General features: G+C 42.5%; 1 protein-coding gene and 1 pseudogene across 1 annotated transcript; one reads left to right on the top strand and one right to left on the bottom strand.

Moving 5' to 3' along the window:
• Positions 1-324: 324 nt before the first annotated feature.
• On the bottom strand, positions 325-10,177 carry ADAMTS1 (ADAM metallopeptidase with thrombospondin type 1 motif 1). Its single transcript, XM_022572996.2, has 9 exons — positions 9,072-10,177; positions 7,088-7,434; positions 6,603-6,735; positions 6,050-6,217; positions 5,325-5,611; positions 4,915-5,101; positions 4,650-4,825; positions 3,144-3,319; positions 325-2,973 (listed from the first exon to the last, which is right to left on the bottom strand). Exons 1-9 carry the CDS (start codon positions 9,718-9,720, stop codon positions 2,274-2,276), a joined length of 2,823 nt encoding a protein of 940 aa, XP_022428704.1. The 5' UTR covers positions 9,721-10,177; the 3' UTR covers positions 325-2,273.
• Positions 9,719-15,111, top strand: LOC149749285 (uncharacterized; annotated as a pseudogene).
• The last annotated feature ends 9,836 nt before the right edge of the window (positions 15,112-24,947 follow it).

Here is a 24,947-nt window from a genome sequence, read left to right as displayed (position 1 = left end):
TGCTGTTTTCATGCTACAACAGCACTGTTGAGTAGTTGTGACAGAGATAGTATGACCCACAAAACCTATTTACTATTTGGCTCTTTACAGAAAAATTTGGCCAACCACTGGTGTATATTATTACATTAGTAACAAACCTATCTATCACCAAAGATATAATAGATTTCTTTCTTTGTAGCAATCACATACCCCAAGGATACATAAAATAATTTCATTAGAATGAAATCATACTTCCAAAGAATTGAAGAAAATATTCTCTCTTCAAATTCAATATCTGTTCCATCAACAGATGAATGGATAAAGAAGATGTGGCACATATATACAATGGAATATTACTCAACCATAAAAAGAAACGAAACTGAGTTATTTGTAGTGACGTGAATGGACCTAGAGACTGTCATACAGAGTGAAGTCAGAAAGAGAAAAACAAATACCGTATGCTAACACATATATATGGAATCTAGAAAAAAAAAAAGGTTATGAAGAACCTAGGGCCTAGACGGGAATAAAGACACAGACCTACTAGAGAATGGACTTGAGGATACGAGGAGGGGGTAGGGTAAGCTGGGACAAAATGAGAGAATGGCATGGACATATACACACTACCAAATGTAAAATAGCTAGCTAGTGGGAAGCAGCCGCATAGCACAGGGAGATCAGCTCAGTGCTTTGTGACCACCTAGAGGGGTGGGCTAGGGAGGGTGGGAGGGAGACACAAGAGGGAGGAGATATGGGGATATATGTATAGCTGATTCACTTTGTTATAAAGCAGAAATTAACACATTATTGTAAAGCAATTATACTCCAATAAAGATGTTTTTTTAAAAAATGTATGCAATGAAACATTTTTATCAGTGTTAAAAAAGTAATAAACCAGACATTTTTAAAACAAAACAAACAAAAATTCAATATCTGAGTTTCAGATTTCCTACCCAGGAATTAATTCCCATTAAAAAAAATAGACACATGTTCAAAAAGTGTCCTTTTATTATTTCCTAGTAACATATATTGTATAAATACTCTATTTTTATATGACCTTTTACAAAAGCGATATAACTTAAAAGTTTTATCATTAGAAAGAAATGTATAAAAATAAATACGTTATTATAGGCATTTATTACAAACTATAGTCCTTCTTAGAAGGAACACACAGACCAATACTTATAAAGTACATAGAATTTATAGTAACATATTTTACTATATACATATGGAAAAAAGTCATTTTCTTTCATAGTAGAAGAGCTGAACAGACATTCACCAGGATATGACTGTTGGACCAGCTGCTGGGGATGGACCCGCTACCCCTCAGTAGCCTCCCCACCGTGAGATGTGTGATCTCAATGTCCCCAAACACTGGGGACCCTGTTGTACACACCCCATTCTTGTTCTGGCATTACATTCTTTTTGTGTGATCTTACTGACTTTCTTCAGACACAAACTGTTTTTTGTTTTTTTTTCCACATCCACATTCCTTAAGTAGGCTTACCTCAGGAGGAAAGAAATGTAGGAGGTACCCAGATCAACGGGCATCCCCTAGCTTTTACCAGCATCTGATACATCACTGCTTTTCTTCCCCTTGTAGACTTAATGCTGTTTTTACAAATACACAGAATTGTTTCTTCATCAAAATGAATTCACGAATAAAGACACAATAATGGCACAAGAAAGGAAAGATGGAGTCATTTGAGTCACTGGGCGTTGCCAAGCATTCCTCATGCTGGACAGTCCTGAATTCTTAACTCTCAGCAGAAGAGATGGCATAAACATTCTCTGAACCACAGCAGTTAGGAACAGTGATGGTCAACGATCCTACGTGTATTCCTTTCTCCCTCCATAGGTAGCGAGGTAACGTAAGCCACATCTTAAACCGAAAACCTCATCTTCCTCCTGCTTTTCATGTCCCAACCTCCATGATACAAAGTATTTCATCAGTACCAGGAAACAGGGATTGTAGTATTTCTTACACTTACTTTGACAATTGTTTCTATTTTTGTAAAACCTTGTCACAGACTTAACAAAAGAAATAATAACGCCCTGGTGCTTTCTCATGCTATATTATTGGTCAGCTATTAAAGATCCTCATAAACTACCCTATCAATTTTGTAACTGGCAGGAAATTCTGATGATCTAACTTCTTTTCTACCTACCTGTACCTCCCAACTCATCGGCACACCTCATTGATCACCAGCAAGGTGCACTGGATTCCTCCAGCCTTCTTGATTTCAGTGCATCAGCCCTTCCCCACTGCCCTTTTCCCTCAACACCGCCCCTGCTTAACTGCATTCTGCCATTGTGCAAAAGTCTATGTAATGTTTAGGTTTCTTTAAAGGATCGCAGCTCTCGTGAGACAACACACCCCCATCATGGGACAGACACTGCAAGGTTCTCTTTTTGTAACCCTTCCCGCAAGTCTTGGAACATGGCGACCAATCCCCCAGCTGCCAGAGGGGACAAGGCAGGTCTGCACAAGGTCTGGTGCTGGCTGGCTTCACTTCCTTTGCACACTCTGAAGCGGGCTGCCCGTTGATGTCTCGGCACTCCACCAGCCTTCTCTGCACACCCTGTCCACATGACTTGGAACATTCGCCCCACTCTTCAATGACCCATTCGGAGAAAGTAGGGATGGCGTTGAAAGATTCCTTCTTCTTCTTCACGAAATAGGTGTATTTAATTTTCGGTCGAAGGGCATTGCCCACTGTCAGGACTTGGATGGTTAAGGGCTCCTTGAGAGGGCTAAAGCTTCTAATTCTTTCCAACGCTGCAGAGGAGCCACTGTATCTCAAGACACTACCTTTGTACGTGATGTCTTGCTCTAAAGTGGACAAGGTGAAGTCGCCATTCAGGATATATGTGCCATCGGCAGCTTTGATGGCAAGGTAGCTTCCATTATTTCTGGATCCCCTCTGATTCCGTTGTTTCACTTCAATGTTTGTGGCTCCGGTTGGAATTGTGACGATATCGTGGTAGCCAGGTCTGCAGACAAGGAAAACAGATATAAAAATCTCTCATTCACCAGATAATCATATAATCAATACTTAGCTTAAAACACCAGGTAATCATTTAAGAATGTAATTTTTACCAGACCTGTAAAAAGTTACATTGAAATGATAAGACCTTCAGGATTATGGCATTTTAACACTTACTTTGCACTAGTAACTGATCCTGATATTTTCTTGCATGTAGATCCATTTCCTCCACAAATGCCACATTTATCGAACTTCTTTTTGGAGTCTATGATGCGATCACAACCAGCTTTTACACACTGTCCTTGCACGCAGACAGAGGTGGAATCTGGGCTACAAGGAGTGCCATCTACCACCTGAAAAAGGAAGGGCACGTACCTGGTGTTACACATTAACAAGGGCAAGAGATGATGCTAGGATAGTTCTGAAAGTTTTCTTCGTTAACATTACATCTTTGCTTTCCTATCAAAATTTAAATAGTACTTTATAACACGTCACACACTATCCTTCTCTTTGGCTTTTTTTTCCATCTGAAAATATTATAAATTTTTTGATTATTTGTATCCTATCTCACTTTTAGCTAAGGTCAACAAAAGCAGAGCTTTTTGTCAATTTGTTTACTGCTGTATCCTCAGTATCTAGAATACTACCTGGCAATAACAGGTGCTAAATAAATCACTTGAATGTTGAATCTGCAACTGGAGACTGTTTTCATAGCCTACAGTGATAATGACACATGATAATTTCAACCAAATTCAATTCTATTTTCTACCTCAGAGCCAGATTTATCTCCTCAGCAAAACAATGCTTCCATTAGTTCAGTATATGTTCTCAAACACAAGAGTTCTCAATGCTCAGACTTTCATTTTAATAAGTCCATTTGCACATACTACTGCTAGTCACCCAGTAACAAGTACTTCGGGCCACACCTAAACTATTTTCCAAAACCACTGGATGGTTTCCATGTTAACACATAATTTACCTAACCATGTGTAAAGGGCTTTTCTTCGCATATAGGAGTAATAATAAACCATTGCAAGAATCATAAGCGCTGGATTCAAGCTTCATTCATAGCCCAAAACAGCACCAAACTCAAAGCAAGCAGTTGCCAATGTATCTAGAAGCAAAGCAGTTCTAACTTGAAATTGAACACGTTAATATATAAATTAGGGCTTCCCTGGTGGCGTAGTGGTTAAGAATCTGCCTGCCAATGGAGGGGACATGGGTTCGAGCCCTGGTCCAGGAAGATCCCACATGCGTGGAGCAACTAAACCTGTGCGCCACAACTACTGAGCCTGCACTCTAGAGCCTGCGAGCCACAACTACTGAAACCCGCATGCCACAACTACTGAAGCTCTCGTGCCTAGAGTCCATGCTTTGCAACAAGAGAAGCCACTGCAATGAGAAACCCGCGCACTGCAACGAAGAGTAGCCCCTGCTCACTGCAACTAGAGAAAGCCCGCGCGCAGCAACGAAGACCCAACGCAGCCATAAATAATAAATAAATAAATTAAAAGCTCAGGTTTATATATATATATATATATATATATAAATTAAAGGAAGTACAACAGAGCTGGCATGTAAAGGGAGCAAACTAAGGCCTTGTTTCTTAGGCAAAAAGTCTGAAGAAAGGGAGCAAACTAAGGCCTTGTTTCTTAGGCAAAAAGTCTGAAGAAAAGTCACTACCTTGGGCTGCAAAACGAAGAAGTAGCCAATGCCTTTGGCTTGACAGATGAGCTTGCACCTGTCCTTGGGTGAGACTCCTGCGTACTTGGGTGTCCACTCCACTGCGGGCCCGCTCCCAAAGGAAGCTTTGGAGAATTCATTGTGTGCCTCACACTGTTCCTCTCTAAAGGTTTTTCCTGGAAAGAGAAGGAGACGATGATGTTATCCGTTTCTGGCCTTCAACCACCCGTTTGCAGCACATCCTTTTCACCTTCTCTCTACTCACCATTATTCTCTGGACAGTCCTCAATATTGCAGGACCTGTAGCGCACGCGCTTGCCCTCGCAGTACTTCCCTCCGTTCTTTGGGACCGGGTTGTCGCACTCCCTCATTGTATACTGAACTCCTCCACCACACGTTCTTGAACAGTCTCCCCAGGGCCCCCACGGCCCCCAGCTTCCGTGAACAGGAGTCTAAATGGAGACACAAATGATCAGCGTTAAAAACCTCTATGGAGACCTTTTCAGGAAATAGAAGAGAAAGACATGGGACAAAAAATCAACAATACGACTCTATCCTGTATCCCTGCGAGAGCCCACAGGTCGGGATGCTAATGTGGTATCTAATGTTTTAGGATCACTTGGTCTCTTTCAATTCTGAATCTTAAAGGAGCGTGTGTTGCAGTGGAAAACTCACATCAAAATGCTTCTTGTCAGTCTTGTTCACACACTTGCCGTTGACACACCATTTCCCTTCTCCACAGCTGGTGCCGTCGGCCCAGGGGAAGTGTTTGGTCTGGCACACCAGCAATCCACCAGAGGTGCCTGTGCACCAGAGGGTCGTGCACGTGCTGGCCGCGTCCGGGCAGTGTTTGGACTCATCCCCAAATGTAAACTGGCACTGCCGGTTGGCATCGTACAAGGTCCCGGGGAGATCAGAAGGGAGCTGTATGGGGCTCTGGGGCTTGTCCATCAAACATTCGCCTGCAAGGAAAAATGCCAATGAATATTAAGAAATAGCAAATTAAAGCATGCAGGGGGTAGATCAGTTTCAGAAAATACTTACCAAAAGCGATAATATATAGCAAAGCGATTTGAAAGCTGAAGAGTTTGGGGGGAAAATGTCAGAGAGATTTAAACTATCATTAAGGTATTATTCTCAATGGGATATTTCTGTATTACCAATGACAGGAAATCATTGTTCTGCTAAAAACTCAAGTTAATGTATTCTGGGAGCTACGTGACCAGAAGCACTATCTTTTACTGGAAATTAAGATCTAAAAATGCATGCGGTTGACAATGAAAGTCATTTTGAAGGAGGGAAAATAAAAAGAACAGAAAAGAAAGAAAGAGCTGGTTTCATTAGTACCCTACATGTGGATGGTTGGATAACATCTAGAAAGAGTAGCTGGAGCATCTTACCATGACCATTATCCAGAAATGATGTAATCATGTAAGCACTGCAAGGAGACCAGGGTTGGCTGCGGTCCAAATTGGAAAGCATTGACGCCATCATGTGGGAATCCCGGTTGACACCATTAATGCTGGCACATTGCTTTGCATCATCATGTGGCATGTTAAACACATGGCCTAAGAAGACATCCGAAACCCACGTTAGAATACAGGTCATTTGCAGCATTTTTTTTCCCCAACAGGGATTCATTTGTCTCAAAGTGATATTTCTAGAGGAAGAAATGTATTTTGGAGATAATCTATTTTAGAGACAATGTCTACTTTTCACAGGGTGTAAACAAACATGTAAATTTCCAAATAGGTCCATAGCTCCTACTACCTTAACTTTGAATTCTAATAAAAATGACCATGTTGAGAAGAGTGGAAAAGTATTTTCTGCAGTTTCTAGGGAGCTCTGGCACCTTAAAATAGCAATATAACCTGAAGACTCTGCCTCTTAAATTAATACATAGTTTATCAAGTTGAATTCAGGAATTGGGCTCTCACTCTAAAACAGACTTGCCTAATTCGTGGGCTGTGGTGAAGGCAGCTTGTAAGCCATCATCCTCTATGACCGAGCAGCTTCTGCTGGGATCACATACAGTTCCAACATCTGCCATCCCAAGAGTATCACATGTCTGGGCTCCACACAGGTCCTACAAGGAGCAAAGGTATGTCCGTATTAACAGAGACAGAGCACGAACCTTGTGATCTAACTTTTTGGCAGGGTGTAACTTCACATGCGCTTTAGGGCATCTACATTCATTGTTGTTGAGTAGTTCTTTTAGGAGTACTTTGTGTGACTTTAAGATTTTCCCTAATGCTATTCAAAAAAGACTGTGAAACTTGAGATATTAAAATATTAAAAGAAATAAGGAAGATTAATCATGCTAGCCAATTAAAAAATATAAGTGCCAAAATATTGGTAAAATGCCTTACATACATTTGCTTATTACAAAACTGATTCCCAAGAGAATACTCTCATCATTGGCAATGTCTTCCTCTCACCTGTCTGGTGAAAAGAATCGCCGTGTCATAGTGCTCTGCATCCCGGTCACTGGGCGGGTTGTGCTGCTTTTGCCAGTTGCAGAAGTTCCGCAGAGTGAGGGCAGCATTGGAAGTTACTTCTGGCCCCTTCTGTTCCTCATAGATGACCAGGATCTTCACTACCACCAGGCTAACTGAATTCCGAATGCTGGGGTGTTTGTATAACCGGGCCGCCACCGAGAACAAGGTGAGAAGGTAGTGCTTTAGCCCACTGCCATGGAACTCTGCCATCGACTGGTCGGCTACAAGCATAGTTTCCACATAGCGGGGGCTGGACACAAATCGCTTCTTTCTCAGGCTTCTAGTTCCTGCAAAGACACAAGAAAGATAGTTTGTTCAGGGGCAGTCTAGCCAAGGATAGTTACCTTCCCAGAGTATATAAAGAAAGCCTAACCAGTCAAAGAAAACAATACAAAAATACACCCGGAGCAACAATAACAAAAATATTTGCATTTCTTTTCACTGAAAATGTTATTTTTAAAGTATTCTCCTTTACTGTAAATAAAAAAGGCCATGTGCTCCTCTGAGGGGTGTCAGGCTTTTTTTTTTTTTTTTTTTTTTTTAAGCAGGATTTCTTTTGTCCTCTCTGAGATCACACAATCTGAAAAAGGCAGTGTGCGCAACCATTCTCCCCAGCTGTAGTAAAATCTTGGAGCAAGGGGGGCAGGCAGAGCCCCTGAGTCACTCTTTCACAGGCCAGGAATCAAATCCTTTATGAGATCATCGGGCTCCACGTGGAAGGCCCAGGGCAGGGCTGTGGCCTCTGCCGAGGGGCCGGGCCTGAAGAAATCTCAGCCTGCACTGCTCTGCTCGCTCGTTCCACGGGTCCCTGCGGTGCTCTGCTCTTGCCAAATCCGGGCACAAGGACCACCCAGTCTGCCAAGAAGCCGACTGCCCCACTCCCACCGCCCCAGGGAAATAAGTTCCTGCTTCGGACCACGGGGCCACGGCTGATTGTTTCGAAAAGAGCCCTCTGACTTCTGACTGAGACCCAGCCCCCAGGGAAGTTCTACGCTGGGCTCTGAGCACGTAACCGCTTCAAGGAGCGGACGTACAGGGGAGAAGAGAAAAATTTTACAAGCCACGTGAGAAAGTTCAAAAAAGAAACAAGGCACCCCAGTGAGTGACAGAATGAAAAGAACTAGACAGGAAGCACCGCACACAACAGAGAGAAACAGGGGAAGGCGGAGCAGGAAGGATCACCGGTGACTAACTTTCAACAGTGCTTCCGAGCAGAATTATGGCCGCGAGGGGAAGCGCAAAGTGGGGGGCTGGTGGGAGGCGCGGAGAGGCGGGGCGAGCTGGGCAGAGACCTCCCAAGCAGGTTCTGCAGAGGGGCCCCGCCACTGCCAGCCGGTCGGGGTCAGACTCTTAAAGGGGGGAAGGGAACAGAGGCCAGCGGAACAGGAATCGTAGCGCAGCTGTCCAGGCTCGCGGGCTGCACATTCTGAGGTCACTATGCCTCCTCCGCCCTCCATCTCTGCCCTCCTCTGGGCTCAGGGTGCGCGAACAGGCAGCGGTTACAAAACTAAGCGCGAAGCTGCAACTCGACCAAAGGACACATGCACAATTGTTAAAAAGAAATTAACAATGTGGAAATAAGTCGCACAAGCTCACATTCAACTAAAGTGGGAGGCATTGTGTTACCAGCTCTCCCTTCCGGATCGGAACGCTTCTCCTTAGCAGAAACATCATTGATAACGTCTGTCCTCTCTTGATCATTCATTATTAGGGCAAATGGAATTAACTGCTCCAGCAGGCTTTGGTTAGTTCACCAACACAAATCTTAAGCCGCATTCCCTCCACACCACGTCTCCGTCCTGTCCGCAGACATAGGCTCGCGTCTGCGAACAGGACTCTACCCTCAAGTCGCGCAGCACAGAGAAGGTAGGGAGAGGGAGATGAATGGAGAGACAAGTGGGAACCACTCTTCTGGGAATGATACCTGTTGGCTGTCCCGTGCGCTGTGTCGCTCGGTCCCGCGGCGGCCCCTGCGCCGTGGCGTGCTCGCCCTCCGACCCCGCTCCCCCCGCGAGCTGCGTCTCGTCATCCAGGACCCCGCACCTGGCGCCGCCGCCACCCCGCCGCCTCCGCCGCAAGAGATGGAACTGGGGCCGCGCCGGAGGCTCCTCCTCGGCTGCGGCGGCCGGCGCGGGCTGGATGAAGTACTCCTCGCCCTGCAGGTAGAAGGCGCCGCGCACGCCCTCGCAGAGGCTGAGAGCGGCGGCGGAACTGGGGTCGCCGTTCACCGTGCCAGAGTAGAAGCAGTGCGCCAGGTCGCCAACGGGATCAGAACGCGACGCGTCGGGCCCGGGTCTGCGCCCCACCGTCTGGAGCGTGAAGCCGGGGGCCAGGAAGCCGCGGTCCGGCTGCAGCTCCAGCAGCAGCTGCCGGCCGAAGGCGTCCAGGCGGAGGTGCGTGGTCCTGTGTCCTGGGTCGCGCTCCGGTGCCAGCAGCACCAGCTCCTCGTCTTCCTCGGTGGGGCGCCCGCGCACGCCCGGCACGACGAGCAGCGCTGAGGCCGCAGCGAGCAGCAGCCGCAGCAGCACGGGCGCAGGCTGCGAGCCGCGAGACCGTCGCGCCGTGTTCCCCATGTCGCCTCCTGCCGTGCGCCTTCCGAACCCCGCGGGGACCGCTCGCGGCACCCGAGTCCCGGGAGGCACCGCGCGCCGCCGCGCACTGAGCGAAGGGGCTATTGTTCGGGTCCGGAGCGCAGAGCCTCGCTGGCCTGCCTCGGGATTGTTAAAATTAACAATTACTATGATTCTTGGAAAGTGCGCGCAGAGCCAGCCGCAGATGGGGCTCCCGGAGTCACTAGAGAGGAGGCGCTGCAGTTCTGCCGGCACGCGGGAAGTTTTTCTTTTAGCGAAGAGCTGGAGGCACCGCGCAGCAGGCTCTGGTGGGGTGGCTGATGCGGAGACACGGAGCGCCCTGGGACGCCTCCGGGAGAGGGGCCTCGGGCCACACGAGGATCGGCGCCTGGAGTTCCCCGCTTCGGTCTCCGCCTCGGTCGCGGTGCACCTCGCTCTGCGCAGGGCTCTGTCCTCTCGGCCCTACTGCGCGCCCTGGCTATGCATAGGCCCCAAGCTCTGAGCCGCTTTCCAGCGAGTGCAAGAATGGGGCAGCCCGGGCCGCCTTTTTATAGTTTTTGAAAATGTCTCCGCCCACCCCCCCTTACCCCCTTTCTCCTCCCTCTTGGCCGCCTTTCTATCCCCGGGACGCCGCCCCCTGAACTCAGTCGGAGCGAAACCGCGCTCTGCGCCGCGGGCCTGGGCGGGGGGGCGGCCTCCGCTCTGGCTCGGCGCCACTGGCTCGTCAGTCTGGGGGCGGAAGGCGCAGGAGAGGCGCTGTGAGCAGCACTTTGTACGTCTGGGGCTGCTGCTGGGAGAAGGTACTCCCTGCCACCGCGCTCTCCCCCCGCCGTCTTCCCGGACTACCGTCCCTTCCCGCCGTCCTTCTCTTGCGGGAGCGCAGTTCGCGCGTGGGGCTGCATTTCCCAGAAGGGACGGTCGGGGTGGAGAGTGGAGTCCTTTCTCCAAGATTTCCCTGCCGGAGTCTGTCCCTATGCCGGCCCCCTCTCTCACCGCATCCCACCCCCGCCAGCGCCCGCCTCTTCAATCTGGGAGATGAGCCAGGGCTCCCCTTTCTAGAAAAATACCCCACTCCACCTCTCCATCTCCCTGGCCTGCCACAGGCCGGTTTGCTGCAGCGTGCTCTCTCTTCGCCCCAACTTTTCTCGGGAAAGCTTGATAGGGCCCGCGCGTCCCCTAGAAAGCGTGCCTGCGTGAGGAAGCCAGGAGACACATTCCAGGCCATTGACTTTAAAATGGGTTTGCATTTTAAACCTTCGCCCTTCCCCCCTTCCACCATCATCTACCCCCCCGCCCCCGCCGACCCCCTCCGGCCCCAGCCTTAGAGACTTGTCAGTGGGAACCCGGGTTCACACTTCCGGAATAGGTGATCTGGAACGCGCGGTTCAATTCCCCAGAGCCTAGGAAGGGAACTGCGCATTCTCTTCATTCGAGAAATAATCAACTCCCGCCCAGTTTGCCTTCTTCCACCTACTAGCAGCTGCAGGACGTAGGCCAGGTTTGGCACAAACGTCAAGGAACCCCACTTTTGCACCCAGGGAGCGGCGGCATCGCTGGGACTAGAAAGTGTACAGTGGGGAAATTAAGCAGTCGGTTTCCTTCCCCGACCCCTCCCTCCTCTTCCCCGAGGAAGGGAAAAGGCTGCCTCCGCGTTAGGAAAGCGAGAAAAGTTGAACCTTTCCACCTAGATAGGTCCCTAAGCAAAAGCTGAGCAGCTCTTCCATCGAAAAAGAGGGAGGGGTTCAATGACACAGAGGAAGGAAATGTTTCATAACATTTCCCCAGGCGGAAAACCACGGGGACAATGATGAGAACGACCGCCCCAAACCCGGGGCAGACCCGTGTCCCTCACACTCGCGCGCTCCCACTTCCTCGCCCGGCCCTGTCTCCTGCTTCGCCGCTCCCGCCCCTCAGTTTTCACCAAGTTTGATCTCGTCCCTTTCATTACTCCTCCCCAGATCTTCCCAACTTCATTCTTTTCTAGCCAAAAACGTCCCCTGCAATTCCTCCAACGCGTCCTTCTTACAACTTTTGCTTTCAGAAAACCTCTCCAACTTCCTCTTTTCTCTCGGAGTTCTAGATCGCCTACTTGAAAAACAAAAACAAAATCTTTGCTTCCCACTCTTTAGGAAAGATCAAATCAGAAAGAATGGCACAGAGAAGCAAAGCGTTTAAAACAACCCCTGGTCCCCATACACTTAGGCGTGGATGCTTTCTTAAGCGTAATTGTCCTTTCCTAAGGTCATTGTCATAGATAAATGCTGAATGAGTAACCGAGAAATTACATATATTTTAACAGCAGGTTAAAGTAACTCAATGACCAGTTTTTTTCTTTGCTCCTCCGTTCTCCCACCATCTAACTATTTGACCCTGTTTCTGCCCACCCCCTTTCACCCAGTCTCTCACCCCATTCCATTATTCCTTCCAATTTAATATTGACATACACATTAATGAGTGGCCCCATTCATTTCTATACTGTCTAGCCTAACTCATTCTGCTGTTCTTTGAACTAAGATTTATTCCTCTTTGCTTCACAGGTTTCATTTCCCAAATATCCCTACTCCTCAGTTTGATTTCCAGACCTTTTTTTTTTTTTAACGTACATTTCCCCCCTCTGTTACAGTATTTTTTTTTAATGTTATTATTACTATTATTTTTTCATTTCATTTGTTCTTTCTGTCCAGCTAGATGAAAGATGAGGTTCTTAGGGAAGCATTTGAGGAAAAGTCGCTTTGCACTTACAAGATCTTGACTATGGAATCATGGAAACATGACGACAAAGCCATCAATAAATTTTCACATCTCTTGCTCAGAAGAGGGCTCGGGAAATAACACACGGTGACCAGCAGTTGAGTCCTCAGACTGGCTTTGAGATGGAGATTTCAAACACTTGAGGTGGCCTAGGGTCTGAGAGGCCTAACACATCCATAAGGGAAAATGTTATTCTCTTGAATTGGTACAGGATGGGAAATTCAAAAGACCAGCAGAAAATGTGTAGTTTTCTAAAAACTCATGTAATGCATTCCAATCTGTTAACTCCCCTACATAAACTTTAGCTTTTAAAATGTATTAATGCAAGTTTGGCCTTTAGTTCATTTCCACCTCCAGTGCATTCTGATTGGAGTTTGTTTAATTCAAGGCATACATTGCTAATCTTGAATGGTTTACTTCAACTGTATTATAATTTTTACGTATTTCATGTTGTATATCCAAATAGAGCTGAAAAAAACAGAGAGCTAAAGGCAAAAGTGGCCAGGAACATGGCTTTTTTTATTCGCTGGGTTTCTCTCCAGATTTCTGTTCTTTTGCATAATGATTCCAATCTGTTGTGCACCTGTAGTTCTGGGAAATGATTCTTTTTTAATCACTTCAACAGAGGCATGGATGTAGGAGTTGCCAATTACTAAGCTTGAAAAACTTCATCCATGCTCAGAAGAACATTTAATCTACTTACTTGTTTTTGTTTTTTTTTTTAAAGATCGGCACTCTTTACGCATTTGTGGTAACACACAACTATATACACATAACATATATGTATATTTATAAAGCAAATAGTGAATTGAAAGAATAACTCGCTGTAGAAACAAGACCAACAGAGCAGAATTTGTGCATGGCACTAGTAAAAGTGATATGAAATACTGGGTCCTTGTAAATAAGTTTCACACTCTCACACTTATAAAATGATTGCTCTTTGATTTAAACATGCATTCAAAAGATCTCATGCTGTTCTAAACTCTGCCATATTTCTGATTTTCTTTTTCTAGACTACGTATAAGTTTATATAAATGTAAATCTTGATATGTTTTGATATACTGACCTTAACCAATTTTTATTATTTGTAGAGATTACCTAATAAAAGTTAAAATATTTGACATAAAAATATTCTTACAACAAACAGTTTGACCTTTTAAAAGCTTTCTTGTCTCCTGTTAACAGAGAAAAGGAAAAGTTTCACACATTTTAAAGGCACAATACTGGATTGATAATTCTCGAGAATTCTATACCAAGTATTCAACAAGTAGTCATGAAATGAGAGAATCTGGTCATATACATGAGCTGTTAGCATTGTTTTAGTGTAAACATTGTGTACAGAAATGATTAATGTACCTATTTCATAAACATGTAATGCTGTTTATTCATATTTTCATGCCATAGGATTTACCAATTAGACATAGGAAAACTGTTTACTATTAGTGCTTCTTCTGGGGACATGTAGCCTAAAATGATGGACAAATGGATATTTTATTTGATTACAAATGAGAAAATAGAAAACATCTCTTTCAAGCAGGTTATAAACCCAAAACTATAACAAATATTGAAAACAGAAAAATGAATGTATATTGCATTTGGACTTACAATTGCTATGATCCCAAAGTCCTGCGTTTGCAAGAGTCTGTCCAATCCACTTCCTTTGCTTGGCAGATGTGGAATTGAACCTCAAAGTGGTTGTTATTGCCTAGGATGGTATAGCCAAATTGGGGGCTAATAAATGACTCTGACTCATATTTTTTAATCAAATTCCTTTTGGAATTTTAATTATCTAATTGTTTGGTAGGTAAGTATGTTGTCAGACTTGTTATTGATGTTGTTTCCAATTATTGCATTTAATTTAAATTCCGAGTAGGAGTTTTCTATCAATAAAAAATTCCACCTTAAAAGATTCACAGCCTATAGTACTTCTTTCTCAATCCACGAGGTGGCGATGGTCTACAGCAAATGATGTAGAGCTCAGGTTTTGTTTTTTTGTTTTTTTCCCCTAATACAGTAGTTCTTCAGGAATTTGCAAAGATTTTACACTTTTTCAATCATATTTCATAAATTTTTACCAAATCTTAACTTTTGTGTCATAGAAAATATCTTTTAAACGTTGTAACTTAAATGTATTTGCATTCTTAAAATAATAATAAAATGCCTTAGCCGACTTTTTCCATTCATGTAGCTCTATTAGCTTAAACCAAAAATCAATTAAACTTAAGAAAAGAAAGAAAACTACCTCTAAGCTAATACTGTGGATCACTTTTATTCATCATATGAGAGCTTTATGTAATTCAAATGAAAAAAATCATACATTACAATTCACTAAAACAAATTAGAATTCATTCATTAAATATATTTATTAAGCGTTTACATGCTTAGTCTGCATCAATACTTGACTTCAATGCTAAAGTTTAATACTTGACTATCAATGCTAAAGTTAACTCATTTTCTCGGTTAAGAAATTTTCCTTACCACCAACAAAAGAAAACTTAAAGTGCAAAAAAAAGAGACATGAGAAAATGTTCTACCACCAGGTGGTGACAAAAGATAAAATTTTAAATGGCTCTTAAGTGCGTGTACTTGTAAATGTTTGGCTGCTCTCAATAAAAGTGACTTCCTAGAGTCATGTGAATTTAAAACCGTATTCTGGGGATAACTTAAAATGAATTAACACTATATTTTTAGTTTAATAAAGTCTAAAACTGGAAGTGGACACTTTTAGTCAGCAGGAGGCACATGAGACCACAGAAGAAGAAATTTGAAACAAAATTTCCCCCACTTAGCTCACAATATATTGAATAGTTGATTGAGAGAGGAACTGGTCCTTCCCCCACCTCCCCTCCCTCCATAATGCAGCTGTTTGAACAGAGGCTGGAAGTCAATTTTCCAGATATTTTGGAAGTGATTATTGCAAATGGTAAAGAGCAGTATCTGATGATTTCTAAGCTTCCTCCCTACAAGAAGAATTTAAGACTTCACAAAGCTCCTTTGTATCTATGGATAGGGAATGACGGAGTTACTATATTTTGCAGTTCATTGGCAATCCACTAGGACAATTAGAATGGAGAGCTCAGAATCTCTGACATTTGTGTATCTTCAGAATCCAGGGTCATGTTTCTCAATCTTTCTCACCCATAGAAAACTATACTTGCACCTCCTACTTGGGTCAACGGATAAGGATTCCTGCTGTCCAGAATACTGGCTCAGGGAAATTTGTCATCCCAGATGGCTCTCAGGCCATCCTGTGAGCTGAGGAGAGAACTATCTCAGCACACCTCTAACCTGTTGATGGTAGACTAGTATATTCATGCAGTATCTGTTGCGAAGCTGTGACCTAGGCAGTCTCTCTAAGTAATAAGCTGTTGAGAACATGAGATTTGGAGACTGTTCTAGAGAAGCATGATGTCCAAGTGTGGGAAGCCTTCCTATCCCCTGCACTTAATACACTGATAGCTGAGAGGCAAGTCCACACTGATAATCTGCATTCTCACGTGGCCACATACTTATCTTGTGGCTTCAGGGAATTGTTTTCCCTGAGCCTCAGTGTCCTGATTGTATATACAACCCAGTGTTCATAGCAACACTAGTGACAATAGCCAAGACATGGAAACAACCCAGGTGCTCATCAACAGAGGATTGGCTTAAGAAGATGCAGTATGTGTGTGTGTGTGTGTGTGTGTGTGTGTGTGTGTGTGTATGTATATACACACACTGGAATGTTACTCAGCCATAAAAAAGAATGAAATATTGCCATTTGCAGCAACATGGATAGACCTAGAGAATATTATACTTAGTGAAGTTGCCAGACAGTGAAAGTCAAATATCATATGATGTCACTTATATGTGGAATCTAAAAAATAATACAAGTGAATCTGTATAGGAAATCGAAACAGACTCATAAACATAGGAAACAAACTTATGGCTACCAAAAGGGAAAACGGTGGGGGGAGAGATAAATTAGTTTGGGATTAAGAGATACAAACTATTATACATAAAATAGATAAGCAACAAGGTTTTACTATATAGCACAGAGAACTATATTCAATATCTTGTAATAACCTATAATGGAAAAGAACCTGAAAAAAATATAATGGAATCACTTTGCTGTACACCTGAAACTAACACAACATTGTTAATTAACTATACTCCAATATAAAATAGAAAGTTAAAAAATAAATGAAATAAAAATAAAAAAATAAAGACAAGGGGCTTCCCTGGTGGCGCAGTGGTTGGGGGTCCGCCTGCCGATGCAGGGGACACGGGTTCGTGCCCCGGTCCGGGAGGATCCCACATGCCGCGGAGTGGCTGGGCCCGTGGGCCATGGCCGCTGAGCCTGCGCGTCCGGATTCTGTGCTCCGCAACGGGAGAGGCCACAGCAGTGAGAGGCCCGCGTACAGCAAAAAAAAAAAAAATAAAATAAAGACAAAAATCACAACTGAAATATAAGAATATAGCACATTCTTATATATTCATGAAACAGGCCATATAATAAATTCTATTTCTGTTATCCTGAAAAAAACTAGATAAGCGCAAGGTTTTACTGTATAGCAGCGGTCCCCAATATTTTTGGCACCAGGAACCGGTTTCGTGGAAGACAGTTTTTCCACAGATGGTGGGGGGGATGGTTTCGGGATGATTCAAGTGCATTACATTTATTGTGCACCTTATTTCTATTATTACTACGTTGTAATATATAATGAAGTAATTATACAACTCACCATACTGCTGAGAGCAGGTGGAGCTCAGGCGGTAGTGCGAGCGATGGGGAGCGGCTGTAAACACAGATGAAGCTTCACTCGCTCACCCAACGCTCACCTCCTGCTGTGTGGCCCAGTTCCTAACAGGTCACGGACCGGTACTCATCCATGGCCTGGGGGTTGGGGATCCCTGCTGTATAGCACAGGGAACTATATTCAATACCTTGTAATAACCTATAATGGAAAAGAACCTGAAAATTAAATATAATGGAATCACTTTGCTGTACACCTGAAACTGACACAATAGTGTAAATCAACTACTTCAATTAAAAAAAAAGAGATAACAACAATCCTTGACTTGAAACATTGTTGCAAGAATTAGAGACATGATTGGCATAGAATTATCAGTGGAAAATGGGACTAATGATTATGGGAGACTTTGAAAGTGTTGGGGAAGGAATGTCAAAGAGATCAGTGAGACTTCAGGTACTGAACTCTGACCAAGAGTTTTGTCTCATTGCCACAGAACACTCAATTCAGAGATGAGCAGGAGGTGGGCACACATTTTTAAATAAATGAAGCAGGCTAGTCTTCTCCATTTAGTAAGATCACCTTGATTGTTGAGTGGCACACCAATGCAGAGAAATGGCTGGTGAATGCAGTTTGAGGATGTTTGTGGTGGAATCATGTAGAACAATAAAGGGAAGTCAAAGATCATTGGGGATGTAGGAGAAAAAACAAGGTAAGAAGAACTCAGCCAAAGAGTTTCAAAAGTGCACGCCAACAGATTAAAAAAAGGATATGCAAGATGGCTTTCCAGGGTTATCAGTTAATGATTTGTCTCAAAACTAAAGTTGTTGAGTTTTGTATAGATTTTGCCTTTTTGCCATTGTTTTTGCATCTGATCAGTGTATAAACCAACTTACTCCAATGGGTGGACAATTCTTAATACCCGTGTCAACACCTTGCTGCCCTCTTCACATTTACTCTGGTCATCATGGGTTCTAAGCATTCTCAGGCAGGCATAGCCTCATAGTAATTTCCTTCAGTCACACCCTGTATTTTGAATGCTTTCTCATCTGGGGCTCCTTGAAGCTGCAGAACACAATCCTTCAAGTGTAACTGGGAAGCTCAGTAGAGTTGATTAACAGCCATGTGGCAGCCCTTGACAAGAATAGGAGTCAGTGATTAGATGGGTCGTTTTCTGCTCCTTGGGAAAGAGTAGAGAGGACTGTGATACATGTCTGTTCCGAGAATGTTGATAGAATTAAGCCCCAATTTTCCCTAACAAGGACCAGCTTGAGAACGTACCCTGGCATTGACTCCTTCTTTCTCTGTATTATTCTTGCCAGGCCCCCTCTCTTTTTAAAAAAAAAATTTTATTGGAGTGTAGTTGTTTTACAGTGTTGTGTTAGTTTCTATTGTACAGTGAAGTAGAGTTCCCTGTGCTATACAGCAGGTTCTTAGTAGTTATCTATTTTATACATATTAGTGTACATATGTCAATCCCAATCTCCCAATTCATCCCCCCCACCCCACTTTCCCACCTTTGTCCTCTACATCTGTGTCTTTATTTTTGCCTTGCAAACTGGTTCTTCTGTACCATTTTTCTAGATTCCACATATTTGAGTTAATATACAATATTTGTTTTTCTCTTTCTGACTTACTTCACTCTGTATGACAGTCTCTAGGTCCATCCATGTCTCTACAAATGACCCAGTTTCATTCCTTTTTATGGCTGAGTAATATTCCATTGTATATATGTACCACATCTTCTTTATCCATTTGTCTGTTGATGGACATTTAGGTTGCTTCCATGACCTAGCTACTGTAAATAGTGTTGCAATGAACATTGAGGTGCATGTGTCTTTTTGAATTATGGTTTTCTCTGGGTATATGCCCAGGAGTGGGATTTCTGGGTCATACGGTAATTCTATTTTTAGTTTTTTAAGGAACCTCCATCAGACCCCTTCTCTTGTTCCTAAATTTACTTATCTGCTCCTTCCACTGCCTAAAACCTCAAGGCTTTCTGCACACAAGTTTTCTTTTTCTTTCTTTTTTCTCAGGCTCTGCCTCCTGGGCTCAACTGAGTCTAAAACAATGAATATCAGAGGATCCTTTAGGTGGGACCACTCACTGATCACACAACGATGAGGGTTCCTTTGCTGGTGGTCAGTAGGTGGAACAGCCCACAGCAGGCAGTGGCATTACAATTGTGAAGACCCTTGCTATGGGATGAGGTGCAGGTTTATGTAGCAGCAGTGGCACTTAAACAGAATGAGGAAAAGAGCAATTTAAAAAGTGTGTAGTTGGATGGCTTTGATAGTTGCTTCGGAGCAGGGGTTGGTGAACTGCGGCCTGAGGGCTTGACCATCTGTTTTTGTGAATAAAGTTTTACTGGAACGTTTGGTTATGTATTGAGTATCATTGTGCTATCAGGCAGAGTTGATCACACAAGTCCAAAATATTTATTATCTGGTCCTTCACAGAAAAGTTTATTAACCCTGGCTTTAGAAATCTTGAAAAAATATTTAAAAGAAAAGCTATATATTTTTCTAACTCTTTGTTTCAAGGCCTGTCATTGAAAGTCACCATTATCTTCTGCGGCCAGAGAGCAGACTGTGCAGAAAAATCTGAGAATGCATAATCTCACAGTTGCCTTATTCCAAATCAGGGTCCTCAGAAAAAGTGTGGAACCTGCGACATGAGATGGAGACATTTGGGTGGATGAGCCTGAGAATCTTGAACTCCCAGATTCTCCTGGACCCTCCAGATGTTCAGAGACAGATATCACCCCCTTGCTACAGTAAGACAGCTTCCTTTTGCCTGTAAAGTTCTCAGCAGAGTCAAGAGCTTCTCAAAAGGAATCTTGCCCTCCTCAATATCTACCCCATCTCCTTCATTCCCGGTCTCTTATGCAAAGTTCAAAATTGCTCTGGAAGAAATTTTTTATTATTTTTTTACATCTTTATTGGAGTATAATTGCTTTACAATGGTGTGTTAGTTTATGCTTTATAACAAAGTGAATCAGTTATACATATACATATGTTCCCATATCTCTTCCCTCTTGCGTATCCCTGCCTCCCATCCTCCCTATCCCACCCCTCCAGGTGGTCACAAAGCACTGAGCTGATCTCCCTGTGCTATGCGGCTGCTTCCTTCTAGCTATCTACCTTACGTTTGGTAGTGTAGATATGTCCATGCCACTCTCTCGCTTTGTCACAGCTTACCCTTCCTCCTCCCCATATCCTCAAGTACATTCTCTAGTAGCTCTGTGTCTTTATTCCTGTCTTACCCCTAGGTTCTTCATGACATTTTTTTTTTCTTAAATTCCGTATATATGTGTTAGTATATGGTATTTGTCTTTCTCTTTCTGACTTACTTCACTCAGCATGACAGACTCTAGGTCTATCCACCTCATTACAAATAGTTCAATTTTGTATCTTTTTATGGCTGAGTAATATTCCTTTGTATATATGTGCCACATCTTCTTTATCCATTCATCTGATGATGGACACTTAGGTTGTTTCCATCTCTGGGCTATTGTAAATAGAGCTGCGATGAATATTTTGGTACATGACTCTTTTTGAATTATGGTTTTCTCAGGGTATATGCCCAGTAGTAGGATTGCTGGGTCATATGGTAGTTCTATTTGTAGTTTTATTTAAGGAACCTCCATACTGTTCTCCATAGTGGCTGTACCAATTCACATTCCCACCAGCAGTGCAAGAGTTTGCCCATTTCTCCACATCCTCTCCAGCATTTATTGTTTCTAGATTTTTTTGATGATGGTCATTCTGACTGGTGTGAGATGCTATGTCATTGTAGTTTTGATTTGCATTTCTCTAATGATTAATGATGTTGAGCATTCTTTCATATGTTTGTTGGCAGTCTGTATATCTTCTTTGGAGAAATGTCTATTTAGGTCTTCTGCCCGTTTTTGGATTGGGTTGTTTGTTATTGAGCTGCATGAGCTGCTTATAAATTTTGGAGATTAATCCTTTGTCAGTTGCTTCATTTGCAAATATTTTCTCCCATTCTGAAGGTTGTCTTTTGGTCTTGATTACGGTATCCTTTGCTGTGCAGAAGCTTTGAAGTTTCATTAGGTCCCATTTGCTTATTTTTGTTTTTATTTCCATTTCTCTAGGAGGTGGGTCAAAAAGGATCTGGCTGTGATTTATGTCATAGAGTGTTCTGCCTATGTTTTCCTCTAAGAGTTTGATAGTTTCTGGCCTTATATTTAGGTCATAGAGTGTTCTGCCTATGTTTTCCTCTAAGAGTTTGATAGTTTCTGGCCTTACATTTAGGTCTCTAATCCATTTTCAGCTTATTTTTGTGTATGGTGCTAGGGAGTGATCTAATCTCATACTTTTACATGTACCTGTCCAGTTTTCCCAGCACCACTTACTGAAGAGGCTCTCCTTTCTCCACTGTACATTCCTGCTTCCTTTATCAAAGATAAGGTGATGATATGTGCGTGGGTTTATCTCTGGGCTTTCTATCCTGTTCCATTGATCTATCTTTCTGTTTTTGTGCCAGTACCATACTGTCTTGATTACTGTAGCTTTGTAGTATACTCTGAAGTCAGGGAGTCTGATTCCTCCAGCCCCGTTTTTCGTTCTCAAGATTGCTTTGGCTATTCAGGGTCTTTTGTATTTCCATACTAATTGTGCAATATTTTGTTCTAGTTCTGTGAAAAATGCCAGTGGTAGTTTGATAGGGATTGCATTGAATCTGTAGATTGCTTTGGGTAGTAGAGTCATTTTCACAATGTTGATTCTTCCAATCCAAGAACATGGTATATCTCTCCATCTATGTGTATAATCTTTAATTTCTTACATCAGTGTCTTATAATTTTCTGAATACAGGTCTTTTGTCTCCTTAGGTAGGTTTATTCCTAGATATTTTATTCTTTTTGTTGCCATGGTAAATGGGAGTGTTTTCTTGATTTCACTTTCAGATTTTTCATCATTAGTGTATAGGAATGCTAGAGATTTCTGTGCATTAATTTCGTATCCTGCTACTTTACCAAATTCATTGATTAGCTCTAGTAGTTTTCTGGTAGCATCTTCAGGATTCTCTATGTATAGTATCATGTCACCTGCAAACAGTGACAGCTTTACTTCTTCTTTTCCAATTTGGATTCCTTTTATTTCCTTTTCTTCTCTGATTGCTGTGGCTAAAACTTCCAAAACTATGTTGAATAAGAGTGGTGAGAGTGGGCAACCTTGTCTTGTTCCTGATCTTAGTGAAAATGCTTTCAGTTTTTCACCATGGAGAATGATGTTGGCTGTGGGTTTGTTATATATGGCCTTTATTATGTTGAGCAAAGTTCCCTCTATGCCTACTTTCTGCAGGGTTTTTATCACAAATGGGTGTTGAATTTTGTCAAAAGCTTTCTCTGCATCTATTGAGATGATCATACGGTTTTTCTCCTTCAATTTGTTAATATGGGTTATCACATTGATTGATTTGTGTATACTGAAGAATCCTTGCATTCCTGGAATAAACCCCACTTGATCATGGTGTTTGATCTTTTTAATGTGCTGTTGGATTCTGTTTGCTAGTATTTTGTTTAGGATTTTTGCACCTAAGTTCATCAGTGATATTGGCCTGTAGTTTTCTTTCTTTGTGACATCCTTGTCTGGTTTTGGTATCAAGGTGATGGTGGCCTCGCAGAATGAGTTTGGGAGTGTTCTTCCCTCTGCTATATTTTGGAAGAGTTTGAGAAGGATAGGTGTTAGCTCTTCTCTAAATGTTTGATAGGATTCGCCTGTGTAGCCATCTGGTCCTGGGCTTTTGTTTGTTGGAAGACTTTTAATCACAGCTTCAATTTCAGTGCTTGTGATTGGTCTGTTCATATTTTCTATTTCTTCCTGATTCAGTCTTGGCAGGTTGTGCATTTGTAAGAATTTTTCCATTTCTTCCACGTTGTCCATTTTATTGGCATTTAGTTGCTTGTAGTAATCTCTCATAATCCTTTGCATTTCTGCAGTGTCCATTGTTACTTCTCCTTTTTCATTTCTAATTCTATTGATTTGAGTCTTCTCCCTTTTTTTCTTCATGAGTCTGGCTAATGGTTTATCAATTTTGTTTATCTTCTCAAAGAACCAGCTTTTAGTTTTATTGATCTTTGCTATCATTTCCTTCATTTCTTTTTCATTTATTTCTGCTCTAATGTTTATGATTTCTTTCCTTCTGCTAACTTTGGGTTTTTTTTGTTCTTCTTTCTCTAATTGCTTTAGGTGCAAGGTTAGGTTGTTTATTCGAGATGTTTCTTGTTTCTTTATGTAGGGTTGTATTGCTATAGACTTCCCTCTTAGAACTGCTTTTGCTGCATCCCATAGGTTTTGGGTCGTCGTGTCTCTATTGTCATTTGTTTCTAGGTATTTTTTGATTTCCTGTTTGATTTCTTCAGTGATTACTTCGTTATTAAGTAGTGTATTGTTTAGCCTCCATGTGTTTGTAGTTTTTACAGAACTTTTCCTGTAATTGATATCTAGTCTGATAGCATTGTGGTCGGAAAAGATACTTGATACAATTTCAATTTTCTTAAATTTACCAAGGCTTGATTTGTGACCCAAGACATGATCTATCCTGGAGAATGTTCCATGAGCACTTGAGAAAAATGTGTATTCTGTTGTTTTTGGTTGGCATGTCCTATAAATATCAATTAAGTCCATCTTGTTTAATGTATCATTTAAAGCTTGTGTTTCCTTATTTATTTTCATTTTGGATGATCTGTCCATTGGTGAATGTGGAGTTTTAAAGTCTCCTACTATGAATGTGTTACTGTCGATTTCCCGTTTTATGGCTGTTAGTGTTTGCCTTATGTATTGAGGTGCTCCTATGTTGGGTGCATAAATATTTACAATTGTTATATCTTCTTCTTGGATTGGTCCCTTGATCATTATGTAGTGTCCTTCTTTGTATCTTCTAATAGTCTTTATTTTACAGGCTATTTTGTCTGATATGAGAATTGCTACTCCATCTTTCTTTTGATTTCCCTTTGCATGAAATATCTTTTTCCATCCCCTTACTTTCAGTCTGTATGTGTCTCTAGGTCTGAAGTGGGTCTCTTGTAGACAGCATATATATGGGTCTTGTTTTAGTATCCATTCAGCCAATCTGTGTCTCTTGGTGAGAGCATTTAGTCCACTTTCATTTAAGATAATTATCAATATGTATGTTCCTATTCCCATTTTCTTAATTGTTTTGGGTTCGATATTGTAGGTCTTTTCCCTCTCTTGTGTTTCTTGCCTAGAGAAGTTCCTTTAGCATTTGTTGTAAAGCTGGTTTGGTTGTTGCATTTGTTGTAAACCTGGTTTGGTGGTGCTGAACTCTCTCAGCTTTTGCTTGTCTGTAAAGGTTTTAATTTCTCCATCAAATCTGAATGAGATCCTTGCTGGGTACAGTAATCTTGGTTGCAGGTTTTTCTCCTTCATCACAAATATGTCCTGCCACTCCCTTCTGGCTTGCAGAGTTTCTGCTGAAAGATCAGCTGTTAACCTTATGGGGATTCCCTTGTGTGTTATTTGTTGTTTTTCCCTTGCTGCTTTTAATATATTTTCTTTGTATTTAACTTTTGACAGTTTGATTAATATGTGTCTTGGCATGTTTCTCCTTGAATTTATCCTGTATGGGACTCTCTGTGCTTCCTGGACTTGATTAACTATTTCCTTTCCCATATTAGGGAAGTTTTCAACTATAATCTCTTCAAATATTTTCTCAGACCCTTTCTTTTTCTCTTCTTCTGGAACCCCTATAATTCAAAGG

Source organism: Delphinapterus leucas, chromosome 4 (assembly GCF_059928025.1).
Source record: "Delphinapterus leucas isolate spDelLeu-1000000601 "Yukka" chromosome 4, BTC_Dleu_Yukka2, whole genome shotgun sequence".
In the NCBI taxonomy this organism is placed as follows: Eukaryota; Metazoa; Chordata; class Mammalia; order Artiodactyla; family Monodontidae; genus Delphinapterus; species Delphinapterus leucas.
This window is presented reverse-complemented; position numbering and strand designations above follow the sequence as displayed.